The sequence below is a fragment of the Cibotium barometz genome, chromosome 17 (assembly GCF_041138505.1).
Source record: "Cibotium barometz isolate CiBa-2024 chromosome 17, ASM4113850v1, whole genome shotgun sequence".
NCBI lineage: Eukaryota > Viridiplantae > Streptophyta > Polypodiopsida > Cyatheales > Cibotiaceae > Cibotium > Cibotium barometz.
This window is the reverse complement of record NC_141062.1, coordinates 27,322,255-27,339,897: the sequence shown is the minus strand read 5'-3', so window position 1 is coordinate 27,339,897 and position 17,643 is coordinate 27,322,255. Positions and strand designations below refer to the sequence as shown.

General features: G+C 45.6%; 1 protein-coding gene across 5 annotated transcripts in view; it reads left to right on the top strand.

The window, feature by feature from the left end:
* Window positions 1-17,643, top strand: part of LOC147629844 (transcriptional adapter ADA2-like) — a 75,730-nt gene that overhangs the window by 42,844 nt on the left and 15,243 nt on the right. For 4 of the 5 annotated variants that reach the window (XM_086811375.1, XM_086811378.1, XM_086811377.1 and 1 more), the window contains exons 8-10: window positions 11,206-11,261; window positions 11,620-11,769; window positions 11,866-12,100. In XM_086811375.1, coding sequence (XP_086667501.1) covers window positions 11,206-11,261; window positions 11,620-11,769; window positions 11,866-12,100 — 441 coding nt within the window. The remainder of the gene's footprint in view (window positions 1-11,205; window positions 11,262-11,619; window positions 11,770-11,865; window positions 12,101-17,643) is intronic. The other variant, XM_086811376.1, reaches the window with a different exon arrangement.

Below are 17,643 nucleotides of genomic sequence, written 5' to 3'. Positions count from 1 at the left end.
GAGGGGTGTGGGCAGGCACCTCCATTGGGCTTATCCCTTGGGCCACAAAAAATCCTACCAACGTTTCTACCCTCTCACGGCCTTTAGAAGGTCGCTTTCTGAGCACCACATTCCACACAATTCAAACTATGTCCACTTCATGTGCGAGACTTCTGAAACGAGACCCAAGCAGGGGTCACCCCTTCCTGGACTCACCTCTCCAGTTAGCACTCTATTATACACTCTTAAAAGACAATAGCACAAGACAAAATAGCAAAAAGTAATTAACAACTCTGAGCATAGATAGATGACACCACACTGAGGCCGGAACGGCCGGCCCCCCCCCAAGGAAATGATATTATTACTTGGGAGAATTTGTTACAAGTACACGGGCCCAAGGCCAGATTTCCAATAAGCAATGCACAATGAAAACAAAGTATCAAACCCAAACATGTTTGTTGATGCCGAGTCTGAAGTCACCAAGGGCTGCCCCGTCCATAGCACCTTCCAGAGTCACACTTCGCGTGCAATCCACCCGTCCCTGGCACTACGGATCACGCCGTGCCAGTCCTAGCGATGGGGCACCCTCACGGAGTTGACTCGGTGAATGGAAGAGGAGTCCAGACATAGGAGAGCAGGAGAATTCCTCATTCTTCGCGATGAAAATCTTCTGGAGCCACCGTACCTGCTGTTGTACCTGCTGTACGACCAGAATCAGCAATTAATGAAGGTATTGTACCTGCTGTACCTGCTGCTGTACCTGCTGTACGACCAGAATCAGCAATTAATGAAGGTACTGTACCTGCTGTACCTGCTGTACCTGCTGGTGTACCTGCTGTACCTGCTGTACAACCAGAATCAGCAACTAATGATGGTACTGTACCTGCTGTACCTGCTGCTGTACCTGCTGTACCTGCTGCTGTACCTGCTGTACCTGCTGCTGTACCTGCTGTACAACCAGAATCAGCAACTAATGATGGTACTGTACCTGCTGTACCTGCTGCTGTACCTGCTGTACCTGCTGTACAACCAGAATCAGCAATTAATGATGTGCTCCAGCCTGTTTTCTCTAAATCCCAGCCAACAGTTGTGTTTTCTTCCTCCAAAATGCAAGGGAGAGGGCTGGAAGTGAGGCGCCTTCCTCCCATGCACATAATTGGGTGTGGTAGGTGGGGTAGGTGGCCAACCCCCACCCCACATGCTATAAAAGGGTGCCCAGGCCAAAAGAAGGTGCCCACACTTATAAAGTGTCCACCTACTTTTAATGAAGTATGAAACCTGTAAGTTATAAGACTTATAACTTAAAACTCTTATTAAAATAAGGATTTCCCACCTGTTCACACGCCACAAAACCTGTCAGAAGACAAGGCATTCCACGGCTCACGGGAGGGCGTCCCCGACCCCTGAGCTAGACACACATGTCAGGCATGCAAACAAAACCAGTTCACGCGAAAACATTTCAAAGGCAGGCAAACATGAGTGCACAATGCAACATTGTTAAAGGATAATCTCCGTTCATGTACTTGCACAATACTTGACATTTCTGGGCACAAACAGGCCCACCGGAAAGTCAATTCCAGGTACACACACAGTGTACAATCCACCCGTCCCTGGCACTACGAATCACGCCGTGCCAGTCCTAGCGGTGGTAATCCAGAAACATACACCGTGTGCAATCCACCCGTCCCTGGCACTACGAATCACGCCGTGCCAGTCCTAGCGATGGAGCACCACTACGGAGTATGCTCATCCAGAGCCCAAAGCTCACACAAGAAGATAAGAGGACCATTAGATAGCTCAATGGTGACATCTCCCCGTCTTCTAAACAGTTGTCCGCAACTGAAAAGCTTCCAAATAGTCATGGAGAAGCTGCGGATAATCTTTGAAGTAGTCCTCATCAACCCACTTAGCATCAATGGGGAGATAATTCTTGAACTTCACCAAATAGCGTCTTACAAGCTTGCCTGCAGATAGCTTACGCTCTTTATGAAACACAATCTGCTCTGGTTGCAAAATCTCTTCCAACTCATCCACTTCTGGTGGATCCTCAATGATAGGAAGACTTGGTTCCGGACCCACATACTTTCGTAAGAGGCTAACATGGAAAGCATTATGTATCTTCCAATGAGATGGCAATGCTAAACGAAAAGCAACTTCATTGATCTGCACAATGACCTTGAAAGGCCCATAATACCTGGATGAGAGCTTGGGAAACATCCCCTCCTTACCAGATCTCTTACGGAGTCTAGCTTTTTCGAATTTCAGCAATACCCAATCATTTACCTTGACATCCAAATGCTTTCTATGCTTGTCTGCAGCCTTCTTATGCTTCTCTTGAGAACGGGCTATGGCTGTCCGTACCTGTGCAAAGGCAATATCCAAGTCCCTGACAAAGTCATCAGCAGCAAAAATCTCATCCTTAGTACGTAGGATGGGAGGCAATACCACTTTGCCATAAACTATCTCAAAGGGAGCCTTCCCAGTAGAAGCATGCACCGTGTTATTGTATGCAAACTCCACAAGTGGCAAATACTTTTCCCACAAAGTCTTTTGATCAGCTACATAGCATTTGAGAAGGTCCAATACGGCTGAATTTGCTGCTTCACTTTGACCATCGGTTTGAGGATGAAAAGCGGATGAAAAATTCAGCTTTGTGCCCATATTGTCAAAAAGTGCTCTCCAAAAGAGATTGGTAGTTCGAGGATCACGGTCACCCACAATAGATTTAGGCATACCATGATGCTTGAATACCTGTGATAAGAAAACTTTTGCCATATGATCTGCCTTGATCGTTTTCTTGACCGGCAAGAAATGAGCTTGCTTGCTAAACCGGTCAACGATAGTCCATATAGCATCATTACCTTGCTGAGTGCGAGGCAAATCCATGATGAAATCCATAGCTATACTCTCCCATGGCTGTGAGGGAATAGGTAATGGTAGAAGCAATCCAGGAGACTTCTGACGATCAAACTTGACCTTTTGGCAAGTAAGGCAAGCACGTACATAAGCCTCAATGTCCTTCCTCATCCCTGGCCAAAAGAAGTAGCGTTCAACCATATGAGTAGTAGGTAGAATACCTCTATGTCCTGCATACGGTGGAGCATGGCATTCTTCCAACACTTTTTGCCTCAAATGTGTGAGCACACAAAGGCAATTATCTTTAAGGAGATACCCATCTTTGATCACATATGATGCATGAGTATGACCAGCCACCAAATCAGCCCATAAATCTGAAAAATCAGCATCTATATGGTACTTATTTTGCATAGACGACAAGTCTCCATGAGAGGCAATTGAGATAGAGGCTACATACGGCCTTCGAGACAATGCATCGGCCACCACATTCTTCTTTCCCGGTGTATGCACAATCTGAAAATGAAACATAGAGAGGAAATTTGCCATCCGCATATGCTTCTCTGAGAGCTTAGTTTGTGTGAGAAAATACCGTAAGCTTTGGTTGTCGGTCTTCACCATAAACTCTGCACCGAGAAGATAGTGCTTCCAAATGGTCAATGCATGAATCACTGCCAATAGCTCCTTCTCATAGATCCCCAAAGAAAGCTCCGTATCACGCAAACGGCGGCTCTCAAATGCCACGGGGTGTCCTTCCTGGTTTAGGACAGCACCTAAACAATCTCCACATGCATCACATTCCACAAAGAATGGCTTGTGCAAGTCAGGAATGATCAACACGGGCCCAGATATGATTGCATCCTTTAGTGAATAGAAAGCTTTGCTTTCCAATGAAGTCCACTGAAAGGAGACTTTCTTCTTTGTCAACTGATGAAGAGGGGCAGCAATCAAAGCAAAATGCCATATGAACCGTCTATAGTATGAGCATAACCCAAGAAAACTACGAACCTCATGCACTGACTTGAGTTCAGGCCAATTCTTGATAGCCTCAATCTTGGCAGGATCCATTCGTATGCCATCTTGAGAAACAATGTGCCCAAGATAATGAATTTCGGAGAGGAAGAACTCACTCTTCTTAGCATTGATGTGAAGTCTATGCTTTCGGAGTTCTTCAAAGACTATGGCCAAATGCTTTCTGTGCTCTTCTTCACTCTTGGAATAAACCAAGATGTCATCGAAGAAAACTCCAGTGAAAGATCGATGATCTCTAAAAATCCTGTCCATCATACGGTTAAAAGTGGCAGGAGCATTTGTAAGACCGAAAGGCATAACAAGATACTCATACAAACCAAATGCTGTCCTGAAAGCGGTCTTATGCACATCCTCTGGTACTACCCGTACTTGATGATATCCACTCTTCAAATCAATCCGGCTGAAATATGCCGAGCCATCCAATCTATCCAAAATATCATCAATGCGAGGAATAGGAAACCTATTCTTGATGGTTAGCTTATTTAGAGCCCGATAATCCACACACATACGATAAGAGAGATCCTTCTTCTGCACTAGAAGTACGGGAGAGCAATACGGTGAAGAGCTAGGGCGGATCAAACCTTTTTGCATGAGCTCATTGACTTGCTTCATGATCTCCTCCTGCTGTGATGCACTCACACGGTATGCCGGCCTATTTGGTGGAGAACTGCCAGGCACAAGGTCTATACGATGATCCTCCGGCCGTGGTGGTGGTAGCTCCCCTGGAAGTGAATCTGTAAAGCAATCTTCATATTGTTTCAAAAATTCCAGCCTATCACATGTGAGAGAATCAAGAGAATGATCAACATGGTCTACTCTATCACGAACAAAAATCATGTACGAGCAAAGACCCTTTCTCATGGCTTTATTTATTTGTATGTGGGATACAATAGGGATAGAATTCCCTTCCACACCGGCATCAATAACATGCTCTTTGCCCCTATGCATAAATGTGATCCGGTTGGTCTTGTAAGCCTTGCGAGGATCAAGACGGGAGTGCCAAGGCTTTCCAAGCAATACATCACACCCATTTAATGGTGCAATGAGGAAGTTCTCATGGTCTAAATATCCTTGAATATGCATGCGAAGCTTGCCAATAAGGGGTGTGACCTTGACTTGCTTGCCAACAAATGCACTTCCGGCCTCAATCTCCGGTCCCATGTCATCCACACTAATGCCCAATGCTGTAGCCATTTCCAATGATATGAAGTTGTCCGTGGCACAATCATCAAACATAAATAATGCGGGTTGATCTTTGAGCTGTCCCCATGCCTTGCATACCATCCTATCCAAAGCATCATGGGCTGTCCCCCCTTGTACATCGGGCACCATATGCACATTAACCTTGGTTTCCTTTGCATCCTCTTTGCCTGCTTTCTTTGGGCATTGCCGGACCATGTGATCTTTACTACCACAAGAAAAGCACTTACCGTCACGTATATATTGCACCCTTTGTTCCGGAGTAAGTCCATAGTTAGGCCTTTTGTTGGGACGCTTCTTCTCTGAGGTACTTTCAGCTTTTGGAGCTCCCTTAACTTCATTGGAGTCCCTTTTTGGTGGCTGTCCACCCTTTTGCAGATTTGGGACAGCCTTGTCCTTCCCCTTTTGAGCATGTCCATCTCTATAATTTTGCTTCAGCTTTTGCTCCAATTGTTCGGTGGCCAAAGCAGCTGAAATGAGCTGTTGTAGAGTGTGGTTTGGGTACAACTCCAAGCCCGATTGATAAACCGGTTGGAGTCCCGATTCAAACTTTCTCTTGCGTTCCTCATCATTTACCTGCATAATAGGGGAAACTTCCAAGAGTGTTTTCCAAAACTTGGATACATAAGCATGAACTGACTCACCTTCATTCTGCTTAACCCAATCCCACTTCTTGCGGATGTTCTTCTTGGCATTAGGGGGTAAGAATTGGACATAGAATCTAGTTTTAAATTCAGCCCAAGTGTCCACGGGAGTGCCTGAGAGCTTTTCTGCAAGCCACCAATGAGCGGCCGTGCCCTTCAAGAACATGCTGGCATGCCTCACCTTGGACTTTTCTGAAAAATCCTCATCACTAAAAGCAATGTCAAATTGGGAAACAAATGACATAACCTTGGAAGCATCAAACTCACCATGATATGTCTCGAACTTGACGGATTTGTCCCCGGCTTTGAATTCCTTTTGCTTATGAACATGATGCTCATAATCCCCATGCGTCCTCTTGATTCCACGTTCATGTGGATCAGCCCTGGCATCCATAGATGCTCCTGCATACTTAGGTGGCATACGTGGACGTGAAGCATGTGCTGTACCTGCATGCATGTGTGTAGCCCCACCACTATCTCTTGCAGCATAAGCATAATCCGGAGAGGATGTGGAGATGGGAGCATGAAGAAATGGCTCTTCATGGGAGAGTTCAACAGGTAAAGTAGTAGTACGGGGATGTCGGTGCTCTCTAAGCCCATGAGAAACCTGCAATGATGAAGAATGAGGCTTGTAACGATCATCTCTAGAAGTAATATTACCTTCATAGGCATGGCTATGCCTCCCATGTAAGGTAGAATCACGTCGGGATGTAATGGAAGGCTCCTCTTTGTGGACAGCAGATTTCAGCTTTGGAGAGGCTATCCCAGGCATGTCCACCAATGGAGATCTCTTTATAACAAGCTCCCCATCCTGGCCCTGCAATACATCACCCTTATCCACTAAGAATGAAAGAGCTAGCTCACGAGGTTTCAGCCCTGATCCACGAGCCAAAGCTTCAAAGTCTTGAAAGACGGTTGCCTCCTTTTTCTTTGCATCTAGCACTTGTTGAATGTGTGGGTCCTCACGTAGGCTGGCCAATTCCATCTCCCTGGCATGGAGAAGCTCTCGCATACGCTGAATTTCTGCATTCATGGCACTTGGCTCTTGCTCTTGCTCCTGCATTTTCTCCTTGCCACGGGACGGCTGTCCCAACCATACATGATCACGGGCATAAGGCATCCGTCCACTTGCTTGTGTTCCACTGGAGTGCCCCTTTGAATTTGGCACTTCCCTGCTACTTGCTTGGCTAGCCATAATAAGAGTAAAGTCACTAATGGAGAGTGGTCAGGAAGCCTTTGGATCGTCTCCCAATGTAGAAAAAGGAAGATCCGTGCTCTGATACCACTGAAACGAGACCCAAGCAGGGGTCACCCCTTCCTGGACTCACCTCTCCAGTTAGCACTCTATTATACACTCTTAAAAGACAATAGCACAAGACAAAATAGCAAAAAGTAATTAACAACTCTGAGCATAGATAGATGACACCACACTGAGGCCGGAACGGCCGGCCCCCCCCCAAGGAAATGATATTATTACTTGGGAGAATTTGTTACAAGTACACGGGCCCAAGGCCAGATTTCCAATAAGCAATGCACAATGAAAACAAAGTATCAAACCCAAACATGTTTGTTGATGCCGAGTCTGAAGTCACCAAGGGCTGCCCCGTCCATAGCACCTTCCAGAGTCACACTTCGCGTGCAATCCACCCGTCCCTGGCACTACGGATCACGCCGTGCCAGTCCTAGCGATGGGGCACCCTCACGGAGTTGACTCGGTGAATGGAAGAGGAGTCCAGACATAGGAGAGCAGGAGAATTCCTCATTCTTCGCGATGAAAATCTTCTGGAGCCACCGTACCTGCTGTTGTACCTGCTGTACGACCAGAATCAGCAATTAATGAAGGTATTGTACCTGCTGTACCTGCTGCTGTACCTGCTGTACGACCAGAATCAGCAATTAATGAAGGTACTGTACCTGCTGTACCTGCTGGTGTACCTGCTGTACCTGCTGTACAACCAGAATCAGCAACTAATGATGGTACTGTACCTGCTGTACCTGCTGCTGTACCTACTGTACCTGCTGTACCTGCTGCTATACCTGCTGTACAACCAGAATCAGCAACTAATGATGGTACTGTACCTGCTGTACCTGCTGCTGTACCTGCTGTACCTGCTGTACAACCAGAATCAGCAATTAATGATGTGCTCCAGCCTGTTTTCTCTAAATCCCAGCCAACAGTTGTGTTTTCTTCCTCCAAAATGCAAGGGAGAGGGCTGGAAGTGAGGCGCCTTCCTCCCATGCACATAATTGGGTGTGGTAGGTGGGGTAGGTGGCCAACCCCCACCCCACATGCTATAAAAGGGTGCCCAGGCCAAAAGAAGGTGCCCACACTTATAAAGTGTCCACCTACTTTTAATGAAGTATGAAACCTGTAAGTTATAAGACTTATAACTTAAAACTCTTATTAAAATAAGGATTTCCCACCTGTTCACACGCCACAAAACCTGTCAGAAGACAAGGCATTCCACGGCTCACGGGAGGGCGTCCCCGACCCCTGAGCTAGACACACATGTCAGGCATGCAAACAAAACCAGTTCACGCGAAAACATTTCAAAGGCAGGCAAACATGAGTGCACAATGCAACATTGTTAAAGGATAATCTCCGTTCATGTACTTGCACAATACTTGACATTTCTGGGCACAAACAGGCCCACCGGAAAGTCAATTCCAGGTACACACACAGTGTACAATCCACCCGTCCCTGGCACTACGAATCACGCCGTGCCAGTCCTAGCGGTGGTAATCCAGAAACATACACCGTGTGCAATCCACCCGTCCCTGGCACTACGAATCACGCCGTGCCAGTCCTAGCGATGGAGCACCACTACGGAGTATGCTCATCCAGAGCCCAAAGCTCACACAAGAAGATAAGAGGACCATTAGATAGCTCAATGGTGACAACTTCCCCCTTTGAGGTCTGTAAATTTCGCCTTTTGATGTTTCTGAGAGCCCCCCTTCTAAAGTTTTTTACACCTAGAAGGATTCCCGAGCAACCCTCTCCCGACCAAATTGTCCTACCATTTTAGTGTACTGTGTCAAGACTTTCTTTATTGGTGTTCTACCATCAGCAGAAATTCTCTAGACTTTCACCTCTTGGTACGGCCATACACACTGAAATGACTTCATTAATTATGCCACAGAAAATTAGTCCTCTTGGTTGTTTAAAAAAACATGCAACTAGCTCTTCTACTTATGAGTTATGTTTGGGATGAACAAATACAACAGGAGGGGATTCTCATACCACATCTTCATGATTGTTTGGGATGAACAAATACTTATGAGGAGTCTTGTTTGGGATGAATAAATACGACAGTAGGGGATTCTCATACCCCCTCTTCATTGTTGCTTCAGAACACGTTGATGTGTTCGAAAGAACCTGCCTTTATAGTCCCATCCGAAGCTCACCGCCATGAGGAGGAAACTGTCACTAGCACCAGAACCCAGCAAAAACACCAGTATAGGGCATCAACACACCCAGTTGACGTCCCCTACTCCTTAGCTGCTCCAATTGAATACTTCAGTACCCTCCCAACCTCCCTATTCAGTCCAGCTGCTTACTCAAATTATCCTCTTAGGTCAGCTCTCATCTCCAGCACCTCTGATCCACCAACTAAGAGCCCCTCCTGACCCCAGCTAACTCCCAGCTAACCAAGATGGCTTCCAGCTGCCACAGAACTGGCTGAAACCTCCCTCCGAAGTTATCTACTTGTCCCTAGTCAGAAATCTATTCTCCAAGCTTCCAAAATGTCCTCCTATGTTAGCTAACCTCAAAACCTTGTCTCAGAACCTCTCAGAACCAGACAGCTACCCTCAGCTGACCACTGGCTGACACTAAACTCTCTCAACTACCACAGACAAATCAGAAACTAACTGTCTACATGTTTCCGAAATCTGATGGCTTACCTCAGTCCAAAATGGGTCCTCCAGTACCCTCTACGATCCTCCAACGACAGCGGACCTTATAGCTACAATCCATAGACCTTCCTGGATAACCTATCGATCCTCATCCGACCTTTCCGTGATCTTCCTCCTGTAGAGTTTTGCCTCAGAAATCTGCCACAGAACCGTCTGCCTCTGAAGTTTACATAAATCAGAATCTTCCCCAAATGTCCTCTAACAACCACAAACCCTCAGAAATCTCTCAACTTGAAGGAAAATCACACTACTAACTCTTTGCTGACTCTACGGCTGGCACCCAGTTGCCTCCGAAGTGACTGTTCCCAACCAACTAGCCAAACTAATCTAGTAGATGTAGGTATCCTCTTCTCTGTGTCAGCTAGCACCTCTAGAGCTTCAAAAGACTTAAACCAAGCCAAAACCCAACCTTAGAATCACTCAGCTGATAAGAAGTGTCTCCTTGCTACCACAGAAACCCTGTCAGAACACTAAGTCTTCTGATTGTTTGACAGCTGTCCTTCTATAACCGTCAACTGAGCCTCAGAACCGCTTCCTCTTAACTCAAACAAGTCAAATGAGGGTCCTTACACCTCATACTCACTATTCCGATGTACAACTGACTATGGTTGACCCCTACACAGGTTAACCAACCTAGCAGGTCTGTAAATTTCTCCTTTTAATGTGTCTGATACCCCCCCCCCCCCCCCCCCTTCTAAAGTTTTTAACACCTGTAAGGGCTCCCGAGCAATCCTCTGCCACCTAAATTTGTTAACCCCAACCGCTCTGTGGGGGGGGGCCGGGGTGGTGGGGGGGGGGGGGGGGGGCGGGGGCGGATGGGGTGTAAGTTTTTTTTCAATAAAGGCTGCTGCTGTGTACGTGGCTGTTTTTGGAAAGTGGTCATGGGGTGGCCATGGTTACATGGAAAGGCTTAAAAGCTTGAAGGTCACTACTGTGTAAGTGGATGTTTTTGGAAAGTGACGGGGGTGGGCTGGATTACAATGGGCCGAGCTTGGTGTCTGGACGCGGGTTGGTTTTGTCCCCCGATGGCTGGTTTTTATCTGCTGGTACAGATCGTGTGTATTCTTGAAGGTTTTGGCTGAATGGAATTTATTTTGGACTCAGTTTGTTGACTGTTTCCTCAATCGTTCACCCTTGTTACCGCACTGACCCTTATTCTATTTTTTAGTTTGACAGTGGCTCCTTAGCAACGTAAACTAGGGAATTATCCCACGTGTTGTCAATGAAAAAAAAAGACCTTTCGGTATGCTTGGAAATCAACCATTGAAGCCTTCCAATTGCAAGTCTTGGGATGATTGAATCCCAAGATTAGGCGAGCTCTTTCATGAAGAGTCTGAAATGCTTGGTAGACCACCCTATACAAACTTCAATAAACTTTATCTAAACGTTTTTGAACACTAAAATCCTCTGGTAAACTTTCGACCAGAAAAAGCTGAAATGTGTGTCATACCTTTGGAGCCCTGAAAATGACCCAAAAAACCTGTGTTTTGGCTGGTTCACATAATCATGCATTGGAAACAAGTTAACGCTGAGTCATATTTCTGGTATGATCCTTAGCTTTTATCGTTTGTCTGGTTTGCAGAGTAGAAGAGAGGGATCTTTCACGAGACGGAAGGTCTCCATCCAGTGTTACAGTGGGTATGGTTATGCTTGCTTGCTTTCTGTTTTATTTCTTTGCATTTACCACGATGCAGTGATTATGACATAAACTAGACAGAAGCACATTTTGCTCTTTTCCCTTATGGGTTTTGTTTGTCCCCTTTATGAAGTGCTCATGGGAATTTGACTTTGTCTTTAAAGGGTCCTTGCCCTTACACATCATCCCCTGCCCATCAGAGGGGAGGCCCTTTTTTTTTTTGGGGGGGGGGGGGGGGGATCCCCTGCTCAAGAAACATGGTGTTCATAATTCTCTTTTTTTCATGGCGGGGGTGTGATTTGTAAACAACATGAGTGCCTAACCTATTTCTAGTAGAAGTTACGGAATAATGCATTTCAGGTTCTGGAACAGACGGAGAGAAGGGGGAAGGAAGAGGATTTGGAGGCAAATCCTTGACTGCAACAATCATTGTAGCAGGAACAGACAAAAAGCCTAGTGTGACTGGACCAGACAAAGAAGCCTCTCAGTCTGCTGCCACAGGAGCCGAAGGTGAGACTCCACTATGAGTTCTGATGGGAATATTTTATTTGTATAATCAATTATTTTGCAAGGTTTACCTACTTGTGGAGACGGTTTGGTTTACAGACGGAGGGCACAGTAACCGTAGCATCGGTGGGAAAAAGCCTAAACCATTACTCGAAGAAAATAAGGGCGGAATGACATATTTAGACCAAAGTGGCTACAATCCAAAAAGGCGCGAGTTTGATCCTGAATACGATAATGATGCGGAGCTTCCTTTAGCGGAGATGGAATTCAAAGAAATCGATACAGAGACAGATCGCGAGCTCAAACTACGGATGCTACATATATATCTGTCTAGGTCAATCTTATAAGTTTTTAAATGTGGCCTTGTCTTGATTTTTTGCTCTGCCTTAGTAAAAGGTGGGTCTTAGCTTCATGTCATATTTGCTTAGCAAAAAACCCAAAACAGTTATATTGGCATTCTCTCTCTCTCTCTCTCTCTCTCTCTCTCTCTCTCTCTCTCATAGACCCTTGGGGTCTTTTGTAGACGTTAATATTACTTTCTTTCTTTCTCTCTCTCTCCCCATTCTTGGACCTCTCATGGCAGGAGATCAACCAAATCGTCCGGTTGGACTTACTGCAGCTTTACAGACATCAGCAGACATGGGTGTCTCCTTCCTCCGAGCTTGGCATGAAAACGCAGTTCTATAGGGGCCACTTCTTGAGTCTTCGAGGATGGTTTCATTGTGATCCTGAGAAACGATCGATGTCACATGCCATGCATATCGTGATTGGCCAGCACAGGGTGTCTTCTTACCCCTTGGAGTCGAGAGTGGTACAGCGATGATACCCCACATGAGGATCATATATGCAGAGTATGCACCACAGGACAGGTGGAAAAGATGAGGCGCACTACTATGAGATATGGGGGAGATTCCACTGCCTCTTCCATGAGGGCTTTGGTCCACTCACACAGGTGATGCAGTTTGATGATCAGAGATGCCTGGGCATGCACTCAATGGAGCTCAGATGTCATAGGGATGCATTACTGAGACAGCATACCGAGAGGCAAACCTGACATGATACTTCCCAGAGGATCATTACAGATTTCTTCAGTGGTCATGCATCCACATCAGAGCCCACCGCCACACTAGCTCAGTGATATAGCTCGATCTATTTTGTGGGCCAGACGTCCCTGACCCAGAGCTCACAGCCCTCCACCGGCCAGATGCGGATCCAGGAGGTTCTTCGACGCCATGACATGCCTCCATCACAAAGGCCAGATATTCTCTCAGACATGAGATCCGTATTGGCTGAAGAGGGCATCATTATTAGTTGATCATGGCTAGTTTGTCCTGTATAGGGTCACATCCTGATATCACATCTGTATACACTAGTAATAGTCGTTTGTCCTTTTCTCTCAGTTATTTTTTCCATGGTTCAGTATATCCATGGTACCATTATATCACTTATGGTCTCGTAGACCCTTGGGGTCTTTGTAGACGTTAATATTACTTTCTTTCTTTCTTTCTTTTTCTCTCAGTTTCAACCTCCCATTGGGTTTGCCGTCTCTACCCCTTGGGCACGCCCTGATGGGAAGGGGGGAATGTTGGTCAGCCTTGAACTTTAGGGCACACAGGACAGATCCAAGCATTTCTCTGTTCCGCCAGCTTGTGCCATCGACCAGTCCCTTCTTTGGCATTTCTCCCTGTTTGTCCGAATTCCAGCTCTACCTCATGCCATTGACCAGACTCTTCTTTCCCTCCAACCAGTCAATGAATAGCAGCTCGATCCTTCACCTAGACAATGGGGAGCAGCCAGGTTGACAAGAGAAATACAACAGTGATATGAGGAAGGGGTTCATCCAGGCGAATGAGGCGCGCTACATGAGTGCTGCTGCTGTGCAACAAGCAACGCGCCCTGCTACAGAGCAAGTGAGTAAAATAAATTTATCTTAAGGTTTTCTGCCTTTATTATTTAATAGACTGTTCATATGGGCAAGAAGTCAAAAGGAAGCTGAGTTTTGCAGTGGTTCTAATGACACCAAGAAAGCCTCCTGCCAGTCATTCAAACAAGCTAACCATGTACCTTCTGGATCAAGTCACATGGCTGAGAGAATGGGTTTGCGAACTTGAAGATTGAGTGGCAACCTTGGAGAACAAACTGAGTCCGGCACCCTAGACCCAAGAAATCATCACCAAGGGGAAAGAAAAGATTTACAAGAGACGGTTAGTAGCATCATAATATGGTCAAGGAAGATTTGGAAGAACAAATCAAGTCAGAAGTCAGAGCCAAAGGAACTGAGGCAGTCAAAGGCCCTTCAAATCCGTGTGGGCAGGTTACGTGAAGCATGGTACAAAGATGGAGACGAGGATACTTAGATGACCAATAATGTGAAGCTGTGCGAATATCAAATGGATTTAGTAGTGGCCCACGTTTCACAACAAGTTAATCATGCAGTAATCACTTACCACAGCAATTCCAATAAGATTCAGGGTCTAAAACAGTCAAACAAACTTAAAGGCACAGGAATTGAGAAGAAAGATTTGGTTTGCTCTTGATTGGCCTTGAGAAGAGTGCTGAGATGGTCGCGATTAAAAAAAAGAAGGGGAGAAAGCTATCTGCGTTAGTGATCAAGGCACTTGCTGAAGATATGCAAGGGGGAGATAAGATTCGATCTGAAGCAGGGCTATCCAGTGATGAAGATCTCGACATCTTATGCAGCCATGAAGAAGAAAATCGGCATGTCTTGATCATGACGCTATTTGCAGATGAGATGGAGGAAGCTCACACAGTCGAGAGAGGGAAAGTTTGCCTGGTCATGAGCTGATTAGGTCACACAGTCAAGAAGAGGTAAGTTCGCCTGGTCATGAAGTGATTAGGTCACACAGTCATGAAGGGGGGAAATCGCCTGTACCTCTACCGGCAAGCGTGCAGCGCGATCTGACAGAAGTGGGAAAGTTTCCTGTCATGACAGGCCTAATGCCATCTCCAGTAATTGGTGAAGATATGCAGATGAAGGAATGGGCTGATGTTCGGGATGAGATGCCTCTGTTGGGGGTCAAATAGGCTATTAATAAGGTGAATGGAGGTAATAAAACTTTTATGGATTCTCTTGGACTTGATGCCATGGCTTGTCAAAGTATTGAGTGGGCTAAGAAGAGAATGTATCAATTTCTACAAGAAAAAGGCATGTTAGAAGTTCAACACGTAGAGGGAAATAGAGGAGAATCTTCTGCAAACTCAGTAGAAGTCTCAGTTTCTTCTGAATTCGTGGACAGACAAGTAGCACTCTTTGCCTCATGTGGGTTAATGCCATACTGTACAGGGAAGGTTCTTTCCAGACATGAGATTAAGGGCTGGCTGGAAAAGGAGATTCTACAAGCACCTGTGGTTAGAGAGATCTTCTATCTAAAAAAAGGGTACTACAATGTCCTTCTAGCTGATCCCACTTGGGTTCCCAAGGTGCTTGCCAAGGCCCCGTTGTTTTTTATGAAAAGCTTTATCCATGTTTTACCATGGGACCCATGCTTCAATGTGGATAATGGGCTCATCAATGCATGTCCGGTCTGGGTGGAATTTGTGGACCTACCACCTTGGCTATGGCCCTCTATTGGAGATTTTGAGAAGGCACTTGAAAGACCCCTGTTTGTTCCCTCTAATCCATCCCTTGGAAAGGGCTCAAACAAGGTTTGCATTACTTGGGATACAGAGGTTCCCACCCCCTCAAAAATGAATATAAACCTGGGTCGATATGGTAAGCTAAAAATTAGCTTACATTTTGGTTCATTTGCAAGGGCTTGTTTCTATTGTGGGAAATTTGGTCATTTTGCCAGGGACTGCATGAAAGCAAAAGAACAATTACAGGCTGGGCAAAGTAAGCACTTAACTCCAGAGCAAGGACAAATGAAGTTTGAACAAGGGAAGGAAAAATTCTGAACAACATAAGACAACACAATCTCCGGCCTTAGTGCAGGTGTACTACTAGAGAAAAAAGACCTCTTTGCTTAATTCTGAGGTTCCATCATCGAGTAGGGATATTGGCAAGATAGGAGAACAGAAAGGCAAAGCAAAGATGTTGGATACTTCTCAGCCCCACTTAGAGAAAATGGTCCAGGAGAGTCAAGAAGATAGATGGCACGAGATCTTCAACAGGGGAATTAAAAAAAACAGAACCGTTTCAGCCCCCCCTATCTATGTGAGGAATGCATTTGAAATCCTTGGTCAGGAGGAGGTTGATATGCAGGACATGCCCTTAAAACGTGATGTACAGATGTCAGGAAAGGTACTTCATAGCACGGAGGTCCTGAGAGATTCTGAAGACGGAGATGAGAGAGTATTGGACTCTCAACCACAATAAAGTGCATGGGACTATCAGGATGCTCTTAGAATGTTAAAGGATTGAATGCTAGACATAAGCGGGATGCATTTTGGGATCACACAAATGAATGGGGGCTGGATGCTTGTATGTTGCAGGAGCATATGCCATAAACTCTATGGTAAGAAAGCTAAGAGGAAGCAGAGATTCAAGAGAATGAAGATTTTTTACAGGGGGTTGGAGCATGGTTATAGTGGGGTGATGACAATAGTACATAACTCATGGAAGCCCACAATGATAGCTAACCATCCCTCGGGCAGAATCTTGGTTTTGAAGTGTCCAAGGGAGAAGAACAATTCTGGCTAATTAATGTGTACGGAGCACACTCATCTAAAGAAAGAAAGGAGATGTGGGAATGGATTCGTGGTCTTGACAATCAGAAAGCATGGATCATGGCTGGGGACTTTAACATGGTGGTCAAACAGAGGGATCGGTTAGGTTCCAACAATGTAGTTATGGGTTCAGAGAAAACCAAATGGGAAGAGCTTATTATGCAAAAGAGGCTGGTGGATGCTTGGGACCTTGGGGACTGGAGTTCTTCATCGGGACATACATATTTCAGCTTGCAGTATATATCTAGCTCTTCCAGGATTGACTGAGTTTATTTCAACAAGGATGCAGAATGGATCCCTCACACCTTTAAGGCATGGGTTGACCACGCAACCACCTCTTCTGATCACTTTCCCCTGAGGTGGGTTTGGGAGAGCAATAATTGTTGGGCTGAGGATAGATTGCCTTTTCATAAGAGGAAACTCATTGTTAATAATTCTCTCATCAGGGAAGATGCCTTTGTGGATGGAACTAGAGCTGCAATTACAAGGTTGAAATTAAGGGCTTATCATGATGCCTAGGCATGGGATAAATTTGTGGGAGAGATGCAATGCTTAATCAGAAAAGTGGGAAAGGAAATGGCAGCAATGAGGAGAAAAGAACAAGAGCCACTGCAGGAGGAATGGGATGCTTTGATTTTGACTAGACAGTCCAGACCCCTGTCACTCACAAGCAGAGTTGAGAGATTTTATCAAATGTAAAAAAATGTGGGAGGAGATTAGAAAACAGGAGAGCTCAAAAAGGGAGATTATTGTCAAGAAAGCTGTACTTTGGTCAAGCTCAAACCCCCTCGAAATTCTTCTTCAAAGCTCTCAAAGAGAAGAGGGATAGAGAATACATATCCAAGGCCAGGGATAGCAATGATAAAATGATCTGAGACCCGAAGGAATTGGCTGCTGCCTGGACCACATTCCTTGGGGATACTCTAAGCCTGAAGGAGGATGAGTCCACGGAAAGATTCTTTGCTGAAAATTGGCTTCTGGACATTATCCCTCAGGCAATGGAGATGGACCAAGTCAAATGGATTGAGAGGAATATCCAGGAAGATGAATGCTTGGATGCTTTGAAAGTCCCTTGGCTGGGATGGCCTTACTATGGAGTTTTTCCTTGAGTTTTGGTCATATCTCAAGGTTCCAGTCACCTACATAGTGAATAAGGCCTTCAAGCATCAACAATTGGAGAAAAGTGTGAAG